The following is a 25,933-nucleotide window of genomic DNA, read 5'->3' as shown; positions in this document are numbered from 1 at the left end:
TGCCCATTGATTGTATAGCCCATAGACTGTAAAGAAATATGGACGACGCCCCTTCGCTCTCTTCCATTGTTGAGAACTGAAGCCGCCAGTGTCCCGATATGGCGCTGACATATTGGAACTTGAGTCTGCGCAGTAGCGATCTCGGGACCAGACCTGCGCAGTAGTGAGCAGGAAGCAAAGCCGCGAAATCAAGGCCCCGCCCTCACTCTCGCTGAATGCACTTTCCCTGAGTGCACTTTTTTAAAAATTGATTGCAGTACGACAAGAGGCTTGTTAAAATAAAGTAAATACAATCTCCTCAGTCCTCTGAAGATCAGTGCTTCAGTGACTACTTCGCTCAGAGAACCTGTCAATCACAGCTGTCAATCATGACGTTACACCACCGTTTTTATAGCATCACGTAACTAACTAAAAACCAACTTATTTTTGAAACAGACACTTGTACTTACATCAGCGTGATAAAAACTACAGTAAATGACAGAAACCACCTTTGGAAAGAATATGTTTGAAGTGTAATTTAATTGTCTCACGTCCCGTTGAATAACACGGGGAGGTGGGGCTTATGACCTATACTAGGACCAGTCACCGGGAGGCGATCGAGACATTTTGCCTTCACTTTTCAGGGCTTGTGCGGCACGCTTGGTATAGCCACACAGACACAGTATCACAGTATCAATCTTAAAAATAAAGGTTCCAAAAGGGTTTTTCCGCAGCGATGCCATAGACGGACAATTTTTGGTTGCCCAAAGAACCTTTCAGCAAACTAACCTTTTTATTTGTACGCAGAACATAGCTAGGGAACCTTTTTCCACAATGAACAACCTTTTGTACAATGGAATGATACCATGGATATTAAGAGTGTATGAAAAACTTTATTTTTAAGGGTGTATGAAGGGTAGATATGGGTAGACATTTTCAACTAAAAACGGAAAAGTTTTTATGCGTTTTGGCCGTTCAATTACACAAAAACAGCGTATTGGGAGTATGAAAATGCTGACTTTTGAAAACGTTATAAGTTGGGTAAATTGGATGCACTTACTTGAAAAGCTCCTGTCTTGAGAGAGCTCTGTTGGTTAGAGGGTCAATTGCGTAAACCATCAGGTCAGATTTGGAGTAGTCCTCCTGTTCATAACCCTCACCAAAACGTCGAGGCCCGATTGATTCCACGACTACTTTAGCTCCTGGGATCTGATCCTGGACGTAGCGCTCTAAAATCCTGAATTAAAAGACAGACAGAAGATGAGAGATCTATAACAGAACCTCTTGACATACAAAAGAAAAGAAAAGAAAAGAAAAGAAAAGAAAAGAAAAGAAAAGAAAAGAAAAGAAAAGAAAAGAAAAGAAAAGAAAAGAAAAGAAAAGAAAAGAAAAGAAAAGAAAAGAAAAGAAAAGAAAAGAAAAGAAAACAGCCAAAGACGTTGGACTGGCACAGTACACCAACAATTTAAAGGATACTGCATATGGACTTCAAAACCACAAACTTGATCTGTAAATGAGAACAAATAACAAACTGAACACAAAATAAAACTCATTGTGGAAAAAAATAAAAATAAAAAAAATTACAGGGTCTGCATCAAATTTTTTTTTTTTTGTGCTAATTTGAGAGCCCCAAAGCCATTAATTGGTGGGCATATATCAGAGAAAATAAACTGACAATCAACTTCCACACAATTACAAACATGCACAACAAACACTAATTGCAGTAATCACCGTAACTGGATAAATAAAACAGGAAAAATTGCACAAGAGCAACAATTACACTGCCTAAATCTAACCCAAAAGCTGCAAATCCCTATATTATCCATGTTTATCAGGCTGAACAGGGGCTGTTTTGAACGCAGAGGTGCGCAGAGGACAAATACAAAGCAAGGGCTGAAATGAGCTGTGTAAGACAACGTTGCTTCAAAGCTGGTGTCCTTGTCTCCCAATAGGTGCCTTTATTACCCCTCAGCTCACATCTCAGAGCAGCCAGCCCTGCTCAGCCAATTACCAGCAGTGCCTCCGATATCCCCTTCGCAGCTGCCGAGGGGAAATAAGAACATGGGACAAAAAAGAACAGAGGCTGGAATGATGACTCTAAAGGAACAAGGAGCGGGTTTTCTGAGGAAACAGCCTGACAAGAGATGATGAGGAGGTTTGAGAAAACTCGGGCTGTGAGTTATATCACCTGAGGCAGAAAATGTGTATTAGTGGCTGTGTATATACTAGGAATATAAAGATGTGTTTATGTCTCCATATTTGCACTGTACTATCTCAGCACTTTCCTGTCTATGTGAAAATGAATACTCTCATCCTTTTGTCGTTACAGAAGCAAAAGAATTTCCAGTTACACCTTATTTTGATGATCCCCTTTAGACAAGTAACTCAGAGTATTAGTTAGGCTAAGTATTAGTAGACTGTTAGGAGCAGGGGTAGGGTTAGTAGAATAAGGGTTAGGTTAACTTATTCACTAGAATAAGCTGACATGCACTTGCAAATATACTTATAGTTAGTAGAATGTCTAAAGGGGATCATCAAAATAAAGTGTTACCAAATTTTCTCCTGTGAAACACAAGGAGATATTCAAAAAAAAATTCATGCTGCTCTTTTCCATATGATGAAGATGAATTGAGATGGGTGCTGTTGACCACCAAAATGCCATAACAACATCCTAAAAGTATGATAACAGTGGTTTAAATGACTTATTGACTTAATATGCTCTATATTTTATCTTCTTAGGTCATTAATCTACTCTTATTAAATTCTACTTGTTTAATATTTTTTAGATGTATATTATGTTAAGTTTTTCTTCTTTATTTCTTTCTCTCTGTTGTCTTGTGTATATAAGCATGTAAGTACCTAGAGCTTCCAGACACCATACCAAATTCCTTGTGCACACTTGATTGATTCTTGATCTGATTCTAAATTTGTATGAGAAAGGGACTGAAATTGAAGTTGTTATTCACAAATCTCAAATTTGACAAATTCAGCTGCCGTTCATGATTGGTTATGCCACACAATAATGAATCATGTTTGGCATCACAGATGAAAGAATTTTCATATTTCACATTTGAATATAAATAAACGCAAAGCTGCAGCTGTGATTTTCAGTACATAGCAACTTAAATTTCACAATGCTAATGTATGGCATATAATATAATGGAATATAATGCATATACAGCTAATGTAGTCCAGAGCCGTCGATAGGGGACACAATTTTAAGACCCTGATGTATTTCAAACGAAATAGGAGGACAAACTGATAATATAATGCCAAAACAAAGTTTGTTTAGAGGAGGTTCGTATTGGGGAGTTGACTCTGGCTGGTAAATACTTTCAAATTAGGGCTGCACGATTAATAGCAATTAACATGAAATGGCGCTTAAACCAATTTGGCTTACTACGATTATGAAATCGCAAAGGTTGTGATTATTTTTTATGCGCAGCTTGTCAGTGACGTATGGCTCTGTTATCAGTAGTAAATGCTGCTCCATCTGAAAGCACAGCGAGTTTGAGTCGCTTTTAACGTGCATTCGAGAAAGCAACACGCGTCAAACATCTTTTCAAACATGAGAACATCTTTCTCTTGTTCAACAAAAGACAACCTTTAATAAATCAAAGCATTTCAATCTTCTGTTTATTCAGCTACAGCTAGTATGATGCCCATGGGGATTTCCTGGAAGACGTGTTATCTTCTTCTGCGGGGCATATTTGCCGTGTTTGCGCGAGAGCGCCCTCTGGCTTTCAGATGGAGCAACATTTACTACTGAGCACAGAACCGTACTTCACTGACAAGCGGCACATAAAATAATCGCAGCCTTTGCCAAATCGTGTGCAGTTTCATTTCGATTAATCGTGCAGCCCTATTTAAAATTACCACTAGTCAGTGGCGATTACATTATATTCGGGATGTTCAAAAATAGCATACCGCTGCCTCAGGTATTTCAAACTTCTTTTTAACCCTAAATGAAGAACGAAAAAAAAAAAAATGCTGTTAGTATATTGGGACCTTTATAGAGTTTCACACATAGACTGTAAAAAAAGATGGATGACGCCCCTTCGCTCTCTTCCATTGGTGAAAACTGAAGCTGCCAGTGTCCTGATATGGCGCTGACATCTTGGGACTCGAGTCTGCGCAGTAGCGAGCAGGAAGTAAAGCCGTGAAATCAACGCCCCGCCCTCACTCTCGCAGAATGCACTCTCCCTGCACTTTTATACGTTTTTTTGTTCCTCCGTTCTGCTCCAATTTTGATGTCTGTTGATTGCAGTACGACAAGAGGCTTGTTAAAATAAAGTAAATACAATCTCCTCAGTCCTCCGAAGATCCCGATAAAAAGTCTGTTGGTGCTTCAGTGACTACTTCGCTCAGAGAACCTGTCAATCACAGCTGTCAATCATGACGTTACACCACCGTTTTTATAGCATTGCGTAGCTAACTAAAAACAAACTTATTTTAAAAACAGACACTTGAACTTACATCAGCGTGATAAAAACTACAGTAAAAGACAGAAAGCACCTTTGGAAAAAAGATATTTGAAGTGTAATTTAATTGTTTGGTCTCACGTCCCGTTGAATAACACGGGGAGGCGGGGCTTATGACCTATACTAGGACCAGTCACCGGGGGGCGTGGCTTCACTTTTCAGGGCTTGTGCGGCACGTTTGGTTTCACAGCGTCAAAATTCTGGGGGTGTGGGGTAGGGGAATGTTCCATTTATGTTCATGTTTCATTAAAAAAAAAATAATTTAGATTTGTGACAACATAAAGTAAATAAATTATAAAAGCATAACTTTTAAGTGAACTATTTCTTTAAGCATTTTAATCAATGATAAGTGCTACTCCCATGGCTGACAGAGGAAGGTTGAGGGGTAATTCTGCTCTTGATGCAGATGTTAAACAGTGTGGGTCCTGCTTTTATCTTAGATGGTTTGACAGATCAAGCAGCCCACTGATCACCAACACAAACATCTGCACCAACAGGAGTCAAGTACTCATGCATACATTACAGCTTCAAGCACTCTCTGGCTGCTCGGAATGTTATGTTGGGGAGTGTGTCTGGGTGAAGAGTGTGTTTGTATAGAACGAGTTACCCAATCAGCTGATCCTTGTTCTGTTCAACTACAGTGGGCGACACGTTGGATACGACCACCTGCATGTCCAGCTGGTTAACCACTGACACCTGGGTGATAGGACAAAAATAATCTCTAGTTAAAAAAGGGAAAATGATGGTGTAGCATGAAGGTTCTGAACTGTTTCAAATATATGCTGTTCCTTTGGTTGATGAAACTGGGAGACAGAAATCAGTAAAAATTAAACAAGGAACTTTAAGTAGGTCGTACTTTGTCACAAAGAAATTATGAACACTTGCAAAACAAAGAGAGAACCAATGAAATATTAATAACCGATTATGCTGTAGTCAGTGTGTGCTCTTTGTTGTTCTATGCATTTTTTTGCATAGTAAACTAAAAACTGTAGTTTGCCTTTTTTGCTAAATTATTTTGTCAGATAAATACATTAACCAAGTTTAGCATTTTGATGTTCCTTTGATCAGATCCCCTTTGGACATCACTTTTGGTCATAACTGTATATACTTGATATACAGTTAAAACTAAAAAAAAAAAAATTGGTTTGGTATTTTGAATGCAGTGAACTTCAGACATTAAGTTAAACTTAACGTAAGTGTGTCACCGAAAATAGTATTACCGAATGTATGTGAGTAATAATGGTGATGAATCTCCCTCAAAAGTACTAGAAGAATCACAAATGGAATTGTTAAGGACTCGTAACCTATAAAATCCTTTAGTCTGTATTTAAATCAAGCTCTATACATGGAGCGGGCTAGCTGACATCATATAAATACCCTTATCTCTGCATATTTATTTAACTCACAGACCAAGTGCAGGTTCAAGATAGTGAGAGCTATTGAGAGATTGATTTATGGGTTTAAATACTGCTGGAGCCCTTCTGCCCACAAAAAAATCGATGTCTCTTCGGCATCAGCTTTGGACGTTCTTCAAGCAAGCTTACAGGGACTGTATTTTTCTAATCAAAATCAGCTAACGGAGTTGCCACTGCTGTAAAATCAGATGATGGATTGCATCTCAGGACAGATTACTGCATTAAACTCGAATCGTTCTGTTCAAACTGGCCAGGGAATGTGCATTTAAAGGCAAAGTGTATAATTTCTATCCTTCTTGCAAAAGCAGAATTGCTTCTCATCTGCAATCGCCCTGATTCTGATGCCACTTAATGATTCTGGTTCCTTTACGATTCCATTAATTATTCTTTTAATACTAAAATTCTTTCTCTTTCTTCGCCATTGACAAGATTTTTCTTAATTTAAGACACCACGATTCCCCGCTTTTTCTGGCTTATATGGTTATGGTTATGGTTATATGGCTTCTGAAAGAATTCAGCATCTCCAGATCAAAAAAACAAAAAAAAAAACAAAGAAGATGATCTGCTTATATACCAGAAGGATCAGATAGAAGATTGCTTATTCACATTTAAGCTTTGGGGGTGTTTAAAGACTCAATCTACTACATCTAAAGACTACATCTACATGATAGACTACATCTATCTTATGTTTTGCTATATATAAAACTATATTTTTGACAAATAACTTTTCTCAGCTTTTTGTTTGAAATGCTGTTTTTGAATGAAACTTACTCATTCAAGTGTTGATAAAACATGAATGAATGAAGCTATAATATAAGTAAGGGATAAAGAGCGAGGCGGTTGAGTCTGAAGGGGTTGTATTCGCTATAACAACCGTCTCGCTCTACATTATCCCGCTTATTACATGGCTACCTAACAAATAAATCAATAATTTGACACAAAATATTGATTTAAAAAGGAGTTTATTGATTTAAAAGTCAATTTGTATTGCTTCCTCTTAAGAAAATAGTCCGTTCTGTCTCTACGGTTAGAATCCTGCGTCCATAGCAATGCTCTGTTTTTCATGGCAACGGTGTGTGATCCTTAGCAGCGGTCTGTTATCAAGAAATAATATACCGCATTCTACATTAGAATTCAACCAAGCCATGTAATATATATATATATAAATGTGTGTGTGTGTGTGTGAGTGTGTATATATAAATACAGTATATATATATATATATATATACTGTATGTCTTGCTTAAAAGCAGAGACTCTGTTCTTTCTCTTGATATATTGAATGTTTACATACAGGATTCATACAACAAAACTTTCTTGAGGTAATGAAAGTTTTGTGAATATCAAAAATGCTGGTGCTGGCTGGTACCTTTTTTTTTTTTGAAAACACTGGCGTGGAAAGAGTTAAAATTTATGCTAAATACTGTATATTCTAAACAAAGCCAATTATATTTTTGGCAACATACATGTATTTGTTTTTTATCCTAATCCAAATACCATTTTTTAAAACAAAATGCTGCTCTGGATTTGTATCTTTAATCACATGTTGTCATATGAACAACCAGACCGTAATTAAACGAATACGAATTAAAGTGAAGACATGTCTTGAAAGTTCCATTCACCGAGTCAGATGTTACATTTAAGACTATTTTTGCGAATAAGGGACTTGTAATCAAACCATCTTTTTGAGTGATTCATTAAAAAGATCCAGCTCTTTCTCAAATCTGACTTTTGAATGGAAAACGACAAAAATGCTCAACCTTATGCTTCCCGATCACATACTTACCACCACTTGAGCGCTGCTGCTGAGTCCCTCCCCGTAGTCGTCTGTAGCAACCACGTCAAATTTGAAGTAGGAGCGCCGCATGTTCCTGTACATGATGGCTGTCTTAATTACGCCAGTGAAGGGCTCAATAACAAAGCCGTCTTTGCCGTCAGTAGTTGGGGGGATAATCAGCCTGTACAGCATGGCACTGAAATTCCCTGTGTCCTTATCCAGAGCCTGTCAGAAACAATAGAGCAGACATGTCAAAGAGAGGAATAGCCATGAGCTACTTTTCACCTACAACAGAGAGCTGCTCAACCTCTGCCGTCACACGCCATTCCACCTTCCGCCCTTAGGAGGAGCTCCAAGCTCCGACTTCCCAGCACCAACGTCACTTTGGCTAGTCTCAGATGAGCATTACAGCACTCCACTGCAGTGACAATGATTTATAATGGCTTTTTACATGAGAGGAAAACAGGCGGCTCCATGGGCAGCAGGGTGCCCCGGAGCAGGCAGAGTCATTAACACAAATGAGACTTTTACCAATGCCTGGGAGACCCGTTTCAATAAATACAGTAAGTGTGTATTAAAGTCCCTTGCAAACAAAAGGTCTGTCTTTTAATTGGTCGCTTAATGTGGCTAAACTCGGTGGAGAAAACATTCGATCTGCGCTGCGATGAGATCTTGAGCCGAAACTGTTTGAAATTGAGTTCGTAGTTCCACAAACGTCTCTATTCGTTTCTTTCTTCATGTTCTTAAACCTCAGATTAAACTCAGAGAACATCAGTAAGGCAATGTTTTCTAAGAAGGATTGCTTAAACTAATTATCAGATCAGGAGGGAACAATGAATGCTGGGAGAATCGGAAAAGGCGCTTCCACAACAACGCGTAAAATTAAAAGCATTTCAATCCCTGTCCTTAGGGTTGGCAGAGCAAAGAATGGTTACAATTTTCTTGCCCTTTTCTCTTCAAAACTATTTAAAGAAGGATTTCAAAGTACATTAAAGTAGTCTAATCTACGACCCCTGAGCTGTTTGAACAAAATTCCATAGTGGCCGCCTGTATACGCAATTCCCATGACACCTGAGAAATGGACAAAAAGCATGACTGTGTATGTCAAAGCAGCGTATTTGGCTTTTTGCCCGCTGAACTTCACATCTCAGATGTTTCTACAAGTAAACAGAAGACCATGACGAGTGGTAATCTGTATTCGCAGTGAATGTGACCCTATAAAACCCAGGACTTCTGCTGCGTGGCTTAACTCAGTCTGGGGTCTTGGCTAATAAGGTCTCCTTGAACGAACGCAGGACGCCGGTGTTCTTATAGTTGGCACATGAACTTAAGGCAGGGTGAAGCCATATGAGGTAAAACCCAGAGTGAGTGACAGCATGTGGTCTGCATGTCTGATTTGAGTAACACTGATGTAATTAAATGGACAACTTTTTCAGGCTGTAGCTCTGAGGCCAGAAATTGAAATGCCTGTTGAATACATTGCAATTTTGATACCACAGTAAAAACTAATATGCTATTAGAACTAATGAAATAAACAGTGCTTGTTTTCTGGGTATTTGACATCACTATCAAGCAAGTAAACAAAGTAATAAAAAAAAGTAATCAAATGTTAAAGATAATTATACTTAAACAATTAAAATGAATTAGTGATAAAGTTCAAATTAAACTTAAAATGATTAATTATTAAAATGTTCCAGCCAGAAGTAGTGAGTGTTTTTCTATTTTACTTGTCAATACTGTTTTTTTTTATTAACATTATGATTTTAGCATTTTCATTTAGAATCAGCTTTGTATAGGCACCGGATATTTAGACATTCCTAGAAATTCAGCACTCTAGGGGGTGATAGAGTTACCTTCAAATCTGTGCTATTAACCCATATGTTACATGATGTATTTTTGTAGGCCAACTGAAGTCAGCATCACTCTGTTTCCATCTGTTTCTGTTACCATATTCCATTGACTTTTGGTTTATTGCAAAAAACAACAACAAAAGTTTATGATTCCAACAAGTTTTGTTCACCATGATAATCTTCACAAATGAACACAGCTTGAATTTGAAGCCTAAATAAATCAGCAAAAGTAAAAAGCTAAACAAAAGCAATAAACAAACTACAGTCATATGACTTCAATGCCGCCACCTTTAAAGTTCCGACAACCCTTTTAGTCTTTATTTAAAACATTTTTCCTGAAAGTTTGAGTTACAATAATTTGCAAGAGCCCGAATCACGATTATAAACACAACAAGGCCTTGAAAGCGGACTACTATTTTCAAGAAAAGTTAAAGTTTTAAAATAATCAACAGGGGGTATTACTGCTGCATTTTATGTGGTCGAATAAAACAGGAAAATATCTTGAGCTTGTGTTTACAGACCTTATTTCAGGCATTTAACCAATAATCCATTCAAATAACCCATTGACTTCAAGAAGATGGAAATGGAAGTAAGCTAAAATACAGTATTAACTCATGTCTGGGTTTTGGCCTGCAAAAATACAGCAGCACTCTATTATTCCGGTAGTCAGCCATAAACATGGCAACAGATTAACTCACTTTAATGGAGAAACTTTTACTCTGCCATGAAAGGATTTGACTTGGAGACATTTTCTGCTATAGTGCCACCCTGCAACACTGACAATTAAATCTGTGTGTTATAAATCAAGTTGGAAAAAATGCGTAAAATCAAGCTGGAGAAGCTAGTAGTATCTGTTTATGTACTTGTATAGGTAAAATTTCAGGCTTATGGTTGAATAAAGGCATGACAAATAGATATGAGTGAGAAACGGTTAGTCAGAGAACACAGAAAGTCACTGTGAGAGAAAATAACTTGCAGAGAGAGAAAACAAAAGAATATTACAGAGAGAGAAAGAGGATGGAAAATGACAGTGCTCTGTGCTCTAAGAGAAAGCCTGGCTGATTTATGAGGATCTTTGATTCATTTTCTTTTCCAGAGAATGCGGCGCCCTTGTCCACAGCTGTGTTGAGATCTGTATCAGCGAGCCTCCCGAGCCGTGGCATTTTATAAGCTGTCTCACGATGATCCAATCTTTCAGACCCCAGCTGGTCAGACTTAAGCTCTTCAACCGAGACCAGCAATCTGACAAACACCTCACACAAACCAAGAACCACCGGCACTCCAGCAAAAACTAGCATTCCAAGCTTTTTTAACAATAAATTACCATGGCTTGTCCATTACTCCATTAAAATGTGTCCTAACCAGACTCAATGCGGTGAGATTACAACAACAAGCAATTGGTCTGACCACACACTGACAACACGACTACAAGCTGGACAAAACAAAGTTTAAAAAAATCTGCAAATCAGAAGAGTGTGTGGGTGGAGCTATGTGTGCAAGCCCACTGCACTAAGTAAATAATCAAAATGATAAATATTGCACCATCTTAGTATGTCTTGCGTATCACGTTGTGGCGGGTTAGGACAAAAACTCTGATTGACATTGAAAATATTGCTTTTATCGCATATTGTCTAATCTGTTTTGGACACTGTTATAGTCATACAGTCATTTAAGAATCCAATTCAGATAAATTCACTAATGAAACATTCTGGTGAATTTGAGAACTGGTTCGACTGATTAATTGAACATAAACTGTCTCAAAAGTATGATTTGCTCACATACCAAATATCAGCTTGCTTGAGCAAGTTTTTCTCCACACTAGAGAAATTTCAAACCACTAAAACTTTTGAAAAATGTATATTATTCACCACAGAAATATCCATGACTTTTAAGAGTTGATTAATATCCATGACTTTTCCAGGCCAGGAAAACTATTTTAAAACTCCTTGATATTTCCAGGTCTTCCATGACCATGAAATTGGTGATTTCCTCATGTTGAAGAACTGAATTATTTTTCATTGCTGTGTAGCTTTGTTCTCTGAAATGCGTCCATTGGTGCTGGACTGACATCTTGTTATGCATGCTTAGCAGCCAGCCAATCAAATTACAATTTGTGCCAGCTTTTGCCATTCTTATGAAATGTGCATCAGTTAGTGAACGATTGTTGGCTTATTCATGGTAGTGCTGCCTGCATGAGGCCTCATGGATACGGTTACAATCCTGCAGGGGAGAGACACTTTACCTGGACCTGTAAAACAGAGGTGAAGGTCTTGGCATCCTCTGCAACCCCACCAAGGTAAAAGGGCTTAGTGAACTCCGGAGGATGGTCGTTCTCATCTTGCACGTCAATGAAGACCTTTGCTGTGTTGCCTGAGAGAGAAAAAAATATCACAAAATACAAATTATCATTAAAATAAAGTGACGGCCTATCACCTACAAAACATCTGAGAATATGTTATAGCAAGGCGCTTTCCATGAGGTTCATTCTGGTGTTACGCAGCACGTTTGAGCTTCAGCAAAAACCAATGAGGTTCATTCTCGTGTAACGCAGCACGTTTGAGCTTCAGCAAAAACCAATGAGGTTCATTCTCGTGTAACGCAGCACGTTTGAGCTTCAGCAAGAACCAATGAGGTTCATTCTCGTGTAACGCAGCATGTTTGAGCTTCAGCAAGAACCAATGAGGTTCATTCTCGTGTTACGCATCTCGTTTGAGCTTCTGCAATAACCAATGAGGTTCATTCTCGTGTTACGCAGCACGCTTGAGCTTCTGCAAGAACCAATGAGGTTCATTCTCATGTTATGCAGACATTTGAGCTTCAGTAAGTACCAATGAGGCTCAATCTTGTGTTGTTCAGCATGTTTGAGCTTCCTCAAGAACCAATGAGGTTCATTCTCGTGTTACGCATCACGTTTGAGCTTCCTCAAGAACCAATGAGGTTCATTCTCGTGTTACGCATCATGTTTGAGCTTCTGCAAGAACCAATGAGGTTCATTCTCATGTTACGCATCACGTTTGAGCTTCCTCAAGAACCAATGAGGTTCATTCTCGTGTTACGCATCATGTTTGAGCTTCTGCAAGAACCAATGAGGTTCATTCTCGTGTTCCGCAGCACGTTTGAGCTTCAGCAAGAACCAGTGAGGTTCATTCTCATGTTATGCAGACGTTAGAGCTTCAGCAAGAACCAATGAGGTTCATTCTCATGTTACACAGCACGCTTGAGCTTCTGCAAGAACCAATGAGGTTCATTCTCATGTTATGCAGACATTTGAGCTTCAGCAAGAACCAATGAGGCTCTATCTCGTGTTGTTCAGCATGTTTGAGCTTCAGCAAGAACCAATGAGGTTCATTCTCGTGTTCCGCATCACGTTTGAGCTTCAGCAAGAACCAATGAGGCTCAATCTCGTGTTACTCAGCATGTTTGAGCTTCAGCAAGAACCAATGAGGTTCATTCTCGTGTTCCGCATCACGTTTGAGCTTCTGCAAGAACCAATGAGGTTCATTCTCTTGTTACGCATCACGTTTGAGCTTCAGCAAGAACCAATGAGGTTCATTCTCATGTTACGCAGCACGCTTGAGCTTCTGCAAGAACCAATGAGGTTCATTCCCATGTTATGCAAACGTTTGAGCTTCAGCAAGAACCAATTTGAACTAAACCGCTCAATTCATATGGATTAGTTTTACAATCTCTTTATGAACTTTTTAAAGCATCAAATTAGTGGTGTAGGCTGTCAATTTTGTCAAAAATTATTACACTGATTTTAACTTGTCATTTGTCATTTTTCCCATGACCGCATTTTCATTCATGGAAAATGCCTAAAAGCAATTAAAATCAAATTCAGTAAATCATCAAAACCCAGCTCACCACCCTCAGTTCTGAACATCTAAGCTGCTAAAGTACATCTCTATACACAGCATTTCTTCATCAAGTCCTTCACGACCATCATCTGTCACTTCTCAAAGTAAAAGGCAGAGTCATATTTTGTGGGGGTATGAGAGCAACAACACGATTTATCATCTGATACACTTCAGCGCTCATGCCAAAGGGGTTTCCAGAGCCTTCTGTTCATTTCTGCACAGTCACTCCGTGTGGAGCACTGAAGCATCGCTGCACAGAGCAGAGTGACATGGCACATCGCTGACCACTGTAAAGCAATGGAAACCAACGACAATGAATAAAATGAGCAAATTAGCCACCTGAAAACACAAAGCAAGTGTTTCAAATTAACGCATATAATAAAACAAACTATAAATTGACAGCTAAATGCTTTCGTAAGCCACAATAATGTAACATTTGAATTCTCTCTTTTCCAGCAGACATTGATCTATGGAATAATATGCATATTTATCCATCTAGATTTTCATGAGACCCATGAGGTCTTAGTTAAATCTAGGACCTGGCAGCTCTTTCAAGTACACTGACAAGATATAATTAATTAAAACTTGCTTTTAACAATCAATTAATACCACTAAGCTGACACGGCCCGGCTGGACTCAACTAATCATTTGATTTTATCATCAGGTTTGCATACTTGTAATATTAAACTGGTTAATCAGATTCTGGTTAATCAGAAAAGATTTCTCAAATAATGATTCTCCATAATCACCTGCTCATGGAAGGGATGGACAAGTAACCCCCATCCCCCCACGTTCACTGAACGCTATATGACAAGAAGTCATTATATTTTAATTATATTGAGACATTCTGCACTGGCACGCTGGAAAGGAAGTGTTTTATTCACTCTAAAAGGAAGTGAAAAAGCAAAAACATCCTGAACAAGCTTTTAAGACACATAAAATGTCTCAGGGTCAAAAGCAGAACAATACGGAAGGTTTTTATCTTGGATGATTTGACTGATGTGTTCAAAGACTAAAATTCTGTTTAACACATTTAAGCATTTAAATCCATTCGGAAGAATTTGAGTTCACACTAAGAACCATAATTATAACAATAACTACATTAGCATCTGTTTACTATAATATAAAAAACAGATGTAGATTATATATTTTAAACTTTTAGCATATGCATGTCATCTGCCAATTTAAAAGCTATCGCTCTTTAAAGCAAATGGATTCTCATTGGCTGTCAGTATTTTTATCATTCATTAGTTGAAAGAAAGAAAAAAAAAACGTTCTGAAAGTGATTCTAACACTATTGTTTCCCTGTGTCGTCATTGTTGTGTAAACATCCCTATTTTCACAGAATTTGAACAATTATTAAAACTTTATAATTATCATTATATGTGTGAACAGGCACTAAAAATAGCCTCACTTTTGGCTGGGGCTCGTAGGTTGGACGACACCACCTTCATGGAATGGGCTTCCACGCGGATGACGTAACTGCTGTTGCTCTCATAGTCCAGCGGCTTGGCAGTGCTGATAACTCCAGTGATGTTGTTCATGACAAATTCACCTGTCGCAACGGGAGAGAAAACCTTTACTTGCTATTTTACAACAGCTTCGCACTCAGAGTCAAAATTATGCATTTTTAATCTTAAAAAAAAGATATTTATTATGTAGTGTGAGACTTGTGACTTTTTCATGATCAAATAGCAACATACACACTAACAAAACTTGACAATGTAAAAAAGCATAATAGGACCCCTTTAACTACATTAGTTAACATGAATTTACAATGAATGATATGCCTTCTTAAGCATTTATGTTGTTTACACTATTTTAAGGTGTCCTTAATTGTTATGGTGTAATTATACATTTAAATACAGGGAAATTAGGGTTAGCTGCATGTATTTATTCATAATTTACTTTTATTATGTAACAAGGACAAGGTAAAACTGTTACCAAATGGATTCACCTCAAAATTTACTTTGTTTAATTAATCTTTTAATATTATTTAATGGAACTGAGCTAACGGTCACCAGCTGGAGTGCCCTTGAGAGCCACCAGAGGGCACTCACTGCCCGGACTCATCATCCCTGATTGCATACACCTGTGTCTCATTACAGTACCTTGTCAGTCTCAGCCTATTTTAAACATTCAACATTCATTCACTCAAACATTAAACCTATTGTACACTCATTCATTCCCTGCGATGTCTTGTTTAGTGTTGCAATGCAATTCCGAGCATTGTCCCTGGATTCATGTCTCTTGGTTTTGGATTTCTTGCCTGTTCCGTGAATTACTCTTTTGCCCGTGTTCCCTGCCTTGTTGTGTTTGTTTCTATGGACTGCCTGCCTGTGTTTGACCTTGCCTGTACTTTGGATTACGTCTTTGGATTACCCTGTTCAATAAATACTGCATTTGGATCCTCAACCTTCTTGTTTCGGAGCAAGTTTGTAACAAACATGAACTAACAATAAACAGCTGTATTTTTATGAAATTTGTCAAATGTATATTGCTCATTGCTAGTTCATGCATTATTGTATGCTAACTAATGGGACCTTAGAGTAAAGTGTTACCAAATTATCAAGTGAGATGAAGTACCTTTCATTTGTAAAGCATTCATTGGATTTTAATCACCTGATTATCAAAAATAGGTTTACCACATGGTCATTTACTATATAAACAATTTTATTCCATTGCATTTACAAAAAAACAAAACAAAACTATATTACCACCCATACTTTTACCGTGATATGACATAACTCATACCAGGATATAAACATTCGCTCACAGTAATTCTAAGCCCAGGTCTTACAACTCATCCCTTCACCACTTCAGTGAACTGTATAAGTAATGCACTTAGCTATATTGGGATTTCAGGTCCAGAGCGCACTACCCACCTCTTGAGTCTCATTAACATTCCTAAAGGATTAGCTCTGATCTTGGTGATGTCATCGCATTAAATGTCTTGGATCCAGGCGGTTTGAAGGGTGGGATGATTACCTTATTCTTCCTCGCTTTTTCTAGTTTACGCTAATGAAAACAGCCTTTTGATTATCTATCAACGCTCCTTGATTCCATCTAATGAGAATGTACCGAAACGATTTCCCCTTCACTCTAAACCAGCGCCAGATGGATTCAAATGTGATTTCAGCTGAACACATTCAGAATGTGAGAAGAGAGGATTTAATCACGCACACCTCCCTCTTCCTGCTCTCACTCGCTTTCCAATGACACACGGCAACAGGAAAAAGAAAAAAAAAAAAAGAAAAAAAAAAGCCGAGGTAGTTCCTTTCATGGAACTTTTGATAACTTGCAGTTGACAGCCACCAAAGAAATGACGTCTAGGAGTGTGTGGGCTGTCATTATCCCATGCTTGATGTCTTACAAACTATAATTTATTACAATACAATAATATCCAGCTCATAAAAGACCAGTGTGACATTTCCTGCAATCTTTCTGGTGAAGGAATAAACCATATTCTGGTTGAAGTATATACTTAAAGGCCTAGCATGTATGAGAACTGCCAGTGAGGATTTAATTGCATGCCCTTTCTGCATCGTTTTAGCACTTGATTCACTAAACAAATTATGCAAATCCAGTAAGTGCTCACCGCCTTCATTTCCTTCGATGATGGAGTAGACGATGGTCTGGTTTATGGCAGCCGCCAAGATGACTCCAGTGACCGTTCCCACGGGAGCGTTCTCGCTGACAGGAGAGAACCTGCACATACACAGTGCACCGCATTAATAATGTATCACACATCGCGCATAATATAATGGTTCTGGTGGGTCGTTCCACTGCATTAGAATGAGTTTTAAAACTTGCTAATAAAATATAGCAAAAAGTGCCAAATTATTTGAGAGGGTTGGATGTAATGGGTGGAGCTAGATGGTCCTAACCCTACCCATAACCCTATCCCTAAACATAACTCCACCCATTAGGTCCATAGAGGTGGAGCTGGATGAGGACAAGCTCCACCCATAAGATCCAGGAAGGGGGAAATTGTGCAAGGGGGACATTCACACAATTACTGTGCATATATTCACACAATTATTGTTCATAATGTATCCTACTGTGCAGATAAAATAAAAATAAAATAAATAAATGATAAAGAACACATTTTATTCAGGAAGGATGCTGTTCAACAAGTGCTGTCCATTCTCAAAGTACACCTGTAGACATTAATTTTATCACTTAAAACTCATCTTTGATCATCAAAATGACATATTGAAGTGTTTTTTCCTTGGAAAAAAAATCTTCAGGCCTTAAAATTACTTGAATGTAACTATACCCTTGGCTCATATAGTATATGTGGTTCTATGAATATGCAAATGAGCCCCGCCTCCACTCACTTACACCAACTCAGAGATCTACTTGTTGAAGATCAATCTTCATGCCTTAAAATTACTTTAAAGTAACTATACCCTTGCCTCATATAGCATATGTGGTTCTATGAATATGCAAATGAACCCCGCCTCCACTCACTTACACCAACTCAGAGATCTACTTGTTGAAGATCAATCTTCATGCCTTAAAATTACTTTAATGTAACTATACCCTTGCCTCATATAGTATATATGTGGTTCTATGAATATGCAAATGAACCCCGCCTCCACTCACTTACACCAGCTCAGATCTACTTGTTGAAGATCACATGTTGAAGTGATTGGTTACAAGGTAGTTTGTGATATCAGAAACACCAGCAATTTCAAATCACGTTTTTGAGACTGTCTTTGGTTCACTGCAGTTTTAAAGAGAAATACTCAGCAATGGTGTTGACATGAATTTGCATATTAAATTTAATTTAAAGCATATTAAAAACACCACATAGACATATAAACAATATTAAAACCTTGATTATCACCACAGGGGGATGTTAAAATAATCCATGAAGAAATGTATCACGGTTTCCACACAAATATTAAGCAAAATAATCATTCAACATTGATAATAATAAGAAATGTTTCTTGAGCAGCAGATCGGTATATTAAAATGCTTTCTGAATGATCATGTGAAGACTGGAGTAGTGATGCTGGAAATTAACTGTATTTAAACGGTATAAACTCATTTCTGTATATCAGTATTTTAGCATTTCCGTGGATTTGAACTCATGATCTTGGCATTGCCAGCACTTTACTGTTTGAGCTACAAGCAATGTTTGAAGGCACATAATAAAAGCCTGTGGTACATAGAGGTTGGAAAATGGTCAGTCAAAACCGTGGCTTGAGTTTCAAGAACTGCTGGAACTGCAAAACCGCCTATTACTGAATCTACTGATAATCTAAATGGTGCACTTTTGCTCCTTGATATAAATGCACTGTAGGCTATTCAGCACTATCAAACAGAATTAAACGTACACATATTTGACAGAAAATCAATTGCCAAGTCAGCATGATTTTTTCACATTTTGAATCAAGCGCGGCCAGCATACAGTTTTATTTTATAAAAAAAATTAATTAATTTGAGCTGTAATGGATTCAGGTCCATAATTACCAAGACAAAATATTCACAGGAAATTAATCAATTAAGAAGTTAACCAGATCATAGTGTTAACTGGGCCTCCTACACAGTTGCTAAACTAGGCAGAATAAAGAGTGTTGATGGAATGTGAGTGTGAGACTGAACAGATCTTCACCTCAGATGAACCCAACAGCAGAACTGATTCATAATGAAACATATGCTTGATATCAGCTGTTGCCTCACCAGAACAGACATACATTGGACTACGAGACATATTTCAGAGCCAGTGGGTGAGAAAAGCACAATTTGGACTATAGAGAAAAAAAAAAATATATATATATAATTGAATTGAATTTAATAAAATAATAATTTAAAAATATTTAGGAGTCAATGTGGCTATCAGAGACAGTGGCTACGTTTACATGCACAACTTGTGTTTCAATCGGACTGAATTCATTCCGATTGATGAATCTGAACGTAGTGTTTACATGAACGCTACACATGTGATCGGGTTGATGTGCGCGTTTATATGTCACAAGCTTCAAATCAGAATAGATTTTTTGGCATGTGCACACACTGCACGAATTTACAGAGTTCTCCGCTGTTTGCATATAATAATAATTCTTATAATAGTAATAATTGCATATAATAAGCTCATTCCGCGCATCATATGTCATTACACTTTTTCACTTTGTTACTGCACATGCGCAGTTCTTTCAGTTTCGGTTTTCAATCCGATCTAGTGTTTACATGTTCTCGCGATCCGATTACAAAAGGAATAAACCACCCCTTTCAATCAGATCGAAATTTCATTCGGATCGAGCTCATTTAGATCTATTAAGGTGTTTACATGAAGGCTTTTCAGTCCGATTGAGCTGTCAATCCAATTAATAATGGATTATTTGGTTGCATGTAAATGTAGCCAGTGTGACCCTGTTTATATCTGGTATAATTATTAGTTTCGTACGCTTCAATCATGAGTGGGCAGTGTTAAAGGAGAATTAAGCGATTTCTGAGAAACACTGATCAGACTGAGCACCACAACACACCTGTAGCCAATCACTCATGATGGGGGAGGAGAGAGAGTGAGCAAGAGGGAGAAGAGGGAAAGAAAGACTGTAGAAAGAGAGATGGCTGAGAGACATTACAAAAGAGAAAAAGTCAGAAGAATATCACTGGAAAAAGAAGAGTCATGATCAGGCAAGAGCTTTGGGACCTGTGTTAATATTAGGGGCTGTTTACATGACACCGTTTTCAACTAAAAACGTAAAACTTTTTATGCGTTTTGGCCGTTCGTTCGTTTACATGACAACAGCGTTTTGGGTGACTGAAAACACAAAGTTTTCAAAACGGGTTTCAAAGTGCAAGTTTTTGAAAACGGTCACATTTCTCTGAAGACGATGACATCATGCACATGCGTATTACATGTTCAGTCTAGAGCAGTGGTTCTCAACCTCTCCTGCAGGGACCCCCTGACAGGCCATGTTTCTGTTTTAACCCTGAAATGGCACACCTGATTCAATTAATGAGTAGTTATTGGAGTAGGAAGAGTAGGAATTAGTCAATTAATCAATTAGTCAACTACTCATTAAGCCTTTAATTAATTGAATCAGGTGTGCCATTTCAGGGTTAAAACAGAAACATGGCCTGTCAGGGGGTCCCTGCAGGAGAGGTTGAGAACCACTGGTCTAGAGTGTTTCATCATATACGTTGCATTGTGCACGTTTCGCGACAGTTTCAAAGTGAAATGTCCAGTGAGTAGCGCTAAAAGCGGGTTTAGTTTTTTTCCGGAACAAATGAACATGAATATGGCAACGTTTTATTACGTATGAGTTTGTACGCATCACTGCAGTTCTGAATTGAAATGTCCAGTGAGTGGCGCTAAAAGATCAATGCTCAATTACGTTTTAAAATAACGTACACAAACTATACCCTGCCCTAAACCTACCAGATAGTGTTAACAAAAGCAAATGTAAAAATAAAAACGTAATCACAACCATGACATTTTAGATTGATTTTGAACTTTGAGCTCTTTTATCGTGACTCGTCTTTCACGGGATTCGTACCCGAGCTTTTCACATCACAAGTACAATTCTTTACCAACTGAGCTACTGAGCAAGCTTAAAAAACACAAAACGAAGATATGGAGCTGCTTAAGTGATGCAAACTCTACAATATATTAGTTTACAAATCATGCACTCTGGTAAAAAGTGTTTTGAGGTCATAACATAATTGTGCAAGGAGCCGTATTGGTACGTATTTTGCGTTTCGCAAAAATGTTGCCATAGGAACATTTTTCCAATGAGCCTTTGTTGCAATTTTAGGTGTCATTGTTTGTGTGGAGCTGCTGTGTTGCTGCTGACTAACAACCAACTCTTCCTTGTATACTCTTGTGTACGGTATGCTCAATTTTTATTACATTTGTTTGTTTGTCATTTTCGCTAGAAGAAATTAACACTTTTATTAAATTGATCAAAAGTGACATTATCAAAAAAAAATCTGTTCTTTTGAACTTTCTATTAACCAAGGAATCCTAAATAAAATGTATCAGTTTCCACAAAAATATTAAGCAGCACAACTGTTTTCAACTGTTTTAAACTTTCAACAATAATAAGAAATGTCAAAAACATTTCTTAAGGATCATGTGACACCGAAGATTGGAGTAATGATGCGGAAAATTAAGTTTTGCCATCACAGGAATAAATTACATCTTGAAACATTAAAACAGAAAACAGTTATTTTATAGTCTAATGAAATTTCTTAATATTATATTACTGTATCAAATAAATGCAGCCTTGTAGAACTTCATGTTAATGATATTTTTTAAATCGCTTATTAAAGCTACTAAAGTTAACCAGCCAAGGGCAGAAAGGGTTGTAATTCTTTTTCATGTCAATACGGTTGTTAATATTCCTTAATTACCAATTTTGTATGTGTGTGCCATCTAAAAGGCCTCTGGTGAATGTAATTAGTAAATTCCGTGTGCTTCCTTTTGTTTTACCCCAATATTATTTATTAAAGCAGCATAAATTAGATTTTGGACTCTAATAGCTCCAGAAAGGTGCATGTTGGTGAATAATTGATGAATGATAATTAACAGTTTGTCAAATGTACCTGCATATTGTTGGCACATACACTCTTATGAATAAATAAAGGTTTCAAAAAAGTTTTTTTTTTTTTTTTTACAGTGATGCTAGAAGAACCAACTTTGGTTCCCCAAAGAACTTTTCAGTGATTAGTTATTAAAATATACATCTCTGACAAAGGGTTCTTTATAGTGAAAAAGGGTTCTTTATGTAATTAAAATGTTCTTCACTTTAAGAATAAAATGGTTAAAGTACTAGAGACCCAGACTTGAGTAAAAGTACAAGTGCTCTATCAAAAAAGTGACTTGAGTAGAAGTTGAAGTGCTCTTTAAGCAAAATACTTAAGTAGAAGTACTAAAGTATTCAAACTTTTTTGTACTTAAGTATTGCAAGTAGTTTATTTAAAAAATTACTACTCAAGTACTGAAAGTAAAAGTACAAGTATTGTGTTATGAAGTTATTAAAGAAAAGAGTCAAAAGTTTGAACATCATATTGTTTATATTATTTCAAATGTTTAGGACACAATTAATTTGGCTGAAGCAGCAGTACAAAGACATGAATGTTCAAGAACACCTTAACACACTGAGAAAAACAGATCAAATATGTCCCTTCCCCCTCTAAAGCATCCCTCTCTTCTCTTCCCTGCTTGTGCCTTTTTTCTCTACAGCTTATTGTGTATTTATCAGCATGTAACAGCGATCTCTGGAAGCTTTGTTTATGTCAGGGAGTTCCTGGAATGGCTCTTCTTCATGTGTTCCATATATGGTCTAATGTGCATAGGGCGCCCTCTGGCTGCCAGTATGGACTGAAAACACAGTAGGCTACATCAGAGTATCCAGCGCTCATAATGATTACATCGGCCCATTTTGGTTATAATAATTTAAATAAATATTATTCCTCTCTATAGAAATCTAACGTAAACCTATGAAATCTATCAATCTATCAAAATCTGCACATTTTTGAGCTAAAAGCCCTGAGGGACGTTGTTTGGCCAAGCGCTTTCATGACGACCGCACATGAGTTTTTTTTTTTTTTTTTTCTGAATGGGTGCGGCTGACGCTCATAATTCATATTAAAGGATTCGACTATTTTTTCCTGATATATATAACTGACATAAATTAAGACATAACTGTCCCTATAGGTTTCTCAGAATAAAATAGTGCTCAAATACTGAAACTTGAGTCTTATATCATTTTAATGATGTATAGTTTGTCAAGGTAATAACATTACATATAATAGTAGCCTAACTTTAAACTATTTAAACAAGGAACGATTCAGTGCATCGGCGTCCTCATGACAGCTAACAGTTACGCACTTCAATCTTTATGAATTGTCTTTCATTCCGAAAAATGAAAACATGGACTAGTAGGGCCAGGAGTGGTCTCCTTCCTCACCCTCACCGCCACGATCACTCGAAGTTCTGGTACTTCCATCTCGAAACAAATGAACAAAGCTCAAGTGTTCTCAGTGGAGGCAGGCAGCAGAGCGAAAGGCAGAACGGGAGCACGCGCGGTCTTCTTGATCGTTTGATTCGCTGGGCTAGCTTCATCAAACCTGGTGACAGAGCCATCTACCGCTCTGGCAGTGATAATGTGGGTTTGGAATGATTCGTAACATTTTTATAATTGTAACGAGTAACGATGCAGCACATAAAAAAAGTATCGGAGTAAAAGTATTACACTCGCCGAAAATATGTACTGAAGTAAAAGTGGAAGTAGGAGAAAAAAATAATACTCTAGAAAAGTACAGATACAGCCTTTTAGTACTTAAGTACAGTAGTGAAGTAGTTCTACTTCGTTACTATACATCTCTGCCCTTTGTACAATACATGGATGTTAAAGGTTCTTCATGAAACCATCAATGTGAGCCTATGCACATTCTTAACCCAATTATGCTTAATAAGCCGACAATGCAAGTGATCGTGTAAACGCGTTAACCCACTTTCCTTTAACGGAGTAAGGTCATAAATGGCTTCAGCATAAACCGATCGTCACAGCTAGATTTTTGCAAGATTTCACTCATCATGTGAATGCATTAACCTGCTTTCTGTCGGCTTATTGAAGTGTGCATGTGTGATATCTGACAGGAATGCATCCTTAATGTGGATTTAAGCGCATCCAGACAGAGCGAGTATTTTGCAGTAAGGGAGGAGGAAATATATATTGCAAACTCAGACTCTTTCTTGACCCACAAAATTATACAAGTGCTCTCAATCTCATGCAGCAGCAGAAGAAATGGTATACAGTCAAAATGCTGCATCTGTAACTGCATGAGAGGAGAATACATGAGCCGTAAGTTTGCCAATGAACATCTAATGATTCAGAGAAGGCTTGGGAGGAAGTGCTGTGGTCAGATGAAATCAAAAGCGAGCTCTTTTGCATCAACTCAACTCGTCGCGTTTGGAGGGAGAGAAATGCTGACTATGACCCCAAGAACACCATCCCTACAGTCAAGCACGGAGGTGGAAACATTATGTATTCATTATGTAACATTATATACGACTTCACTGTATTGAGGGGCCGACGAACAGGGCCATGTACCGTAAAATCTTGGACGAGAAACTCCTTCCTTCAGCCAGAACACTGAAGATGGGTCTTGGATGGGTCTTCCAGCATGACAATGACCCAAAACATACCGCCAAGGCAATAAAGGAGTGGCTCAAGAAGAAGCACATTGAGGTCTTGGAGTCTCCAAATTTTAATCCTATAGAAAATCTGTGGAGGGAGCCGACACTTCTAGTTGCAAAGCGACAGTCAAGAAACCTTAAGGATTTAGGATTTAGAGGATCTGTAAAGAGGAATGGACCAAAATCCCTCCCGAGATGAGTGCAAACCTGGTGACCAACTACAAGAAACTTCTTACCTCTGTGCTTGCCAACAAGGGTTTCTCCACCAAATACTAAATAATGTTTTGCTTGGGGATCAAATACTTATTTTACTCACTGAAATGCAAATCAATTTATAACCTATATATATATATATATATATACTGTAAATGTTATTCTGTCTCTATCCATTAAAATAAACCTAGCATAAAAATGATTGACCCTTCATTTCTTTGTAATTGGGCAAACTTACAAAATCATGTAATTGAACTGCCATAATTTAGCCGTTCCCAGCTTCCATTGTCTGAAAACTTAAAATATTGTTGACATATAAAGACTCAGAAGGACAAACATTCTGTAAATTTGACTTTCTGTACTAAGACGCTTCACTGTTAACTGTTCACTGCTGGCATATTGCTTAGAGGACAAACTGAAGAATGTCTCTCAAAGCTCACTGTCCTCAAACAGCAAGTCTGCAGTCTTTCAAAACCTTTGGCATGCAAACAGTGGGGTGAAAAGCTCTAAGTTAGAACAGCAAGGTTTTCTCCTATCAAATCCAACAACATGGACAAAAACTCCTCAAGGACACTTTGAATACAAAAGCTAATAATCCTGTCAGAATTGTCTGTTCAGTGATTTTTACTTTCGTTCCCTGCGTTTCTCGCGCTCGGCTTGGTGACAAGACAACCTTCATCCTCGGTTCGGAGTGCTTAGAGTTTGTTGTACACAGGCTTACAGGGTGATTTGTCTCCCTTGGGTTGCTCCGTGGAAGATACACAGGTTTTTGTTATTCAGAAAGATGACAGAGTACCTTCCATATAATCCCTCCATACGCACATGGACATGTTCACCCTGTATAGAGGCGCCTTCTTGTCTGGTGCACGGTGTGCTGTTCTTGCAGATAAAAGAGAAAAAAAATCCTTGTACGCTCTGTGTTCTGACAGTGCTCTAATGGTCGCTTCACACAAGCACACGCTCAAGTGTTCGACACTAATGAGGTCCACTGAGCCGGCAAACTCGCATCCTGCAACCTCCATTCCAATGTCATTATTTTATCAGACCATTTTTGAACTTATGGCGTTCAATCCAGACTTAACTGTGTTTAATCCAAAAGATGAGGAAGGGCCACAGGGCAGTTTCTAACTACTTTTCCATTTGTTTGATGTTAGATTTTCTGTTTGTTAGATTAAGACATGATATCAAAATAGCAATACAGA

The 25,933-nt window shown here is 37.8% G+C and overlaps 1 protein-coding gene across 4 annotated transcripts in view; it reads right to left on the bottom strand.

Moving 5' to 3' along the window:
• Nucleotides 1–25,933, bottom strand: part of pcdh15b (protocadherin-related 15b) — a 235,274-nt gene that overhangs the window by 18,661 nt on the left and 190,680 nt on the right. For all 4 annotated transcript variants that reach the window (XM_081393091.1, XM_081393093.1, XM_081393092.1 and 1 more), the window contains 6 exons: nt 16,956–17,065; nt 14,772–14,912; nt 11,743–11,870; nt 7,660–7,875; nt 5,068–5,156; nt 1,040–1,216 (listed from right to left, as the gene is read on the bottom strand). In XM_081393091.1, coding sequence (XP_081249217.1) covers nt 1,040–1,216; nt 5,068–5,156; nt 7,660–7,875; nt 11,743–11,870; nt 14,772–14,912; nt 16,956–17,065 — 861 coding nt within the window. The remainder of the gene's footprint in view (nt 1–1,039; nt 1,217–5,067; nt 5,157–7,659; nt 7,876–11,742; nt 11,871–14,771; nt 14,913–16,955; nt 17,066–25,933) is intronic.

The sequence above is a fragment of the Scardinius erythrophthalmus genome, assembly GCF_964197995.2.
Source record: "Scardinius erythrophthalmus genome assembly, chromosome: 18".
Lineage (NCBI taxonomy): Eukaryota > Metazoa > Chordata > Actinopteri > Cypriniformes > Leuciscidae > Scardinius > Scardinius erythrophthalmus.
The sequence above is the reverse complement of the archived record's forward strand: the minus strand, read 5'-3'. Positions and strand labels throughout refer to the sequence as shown.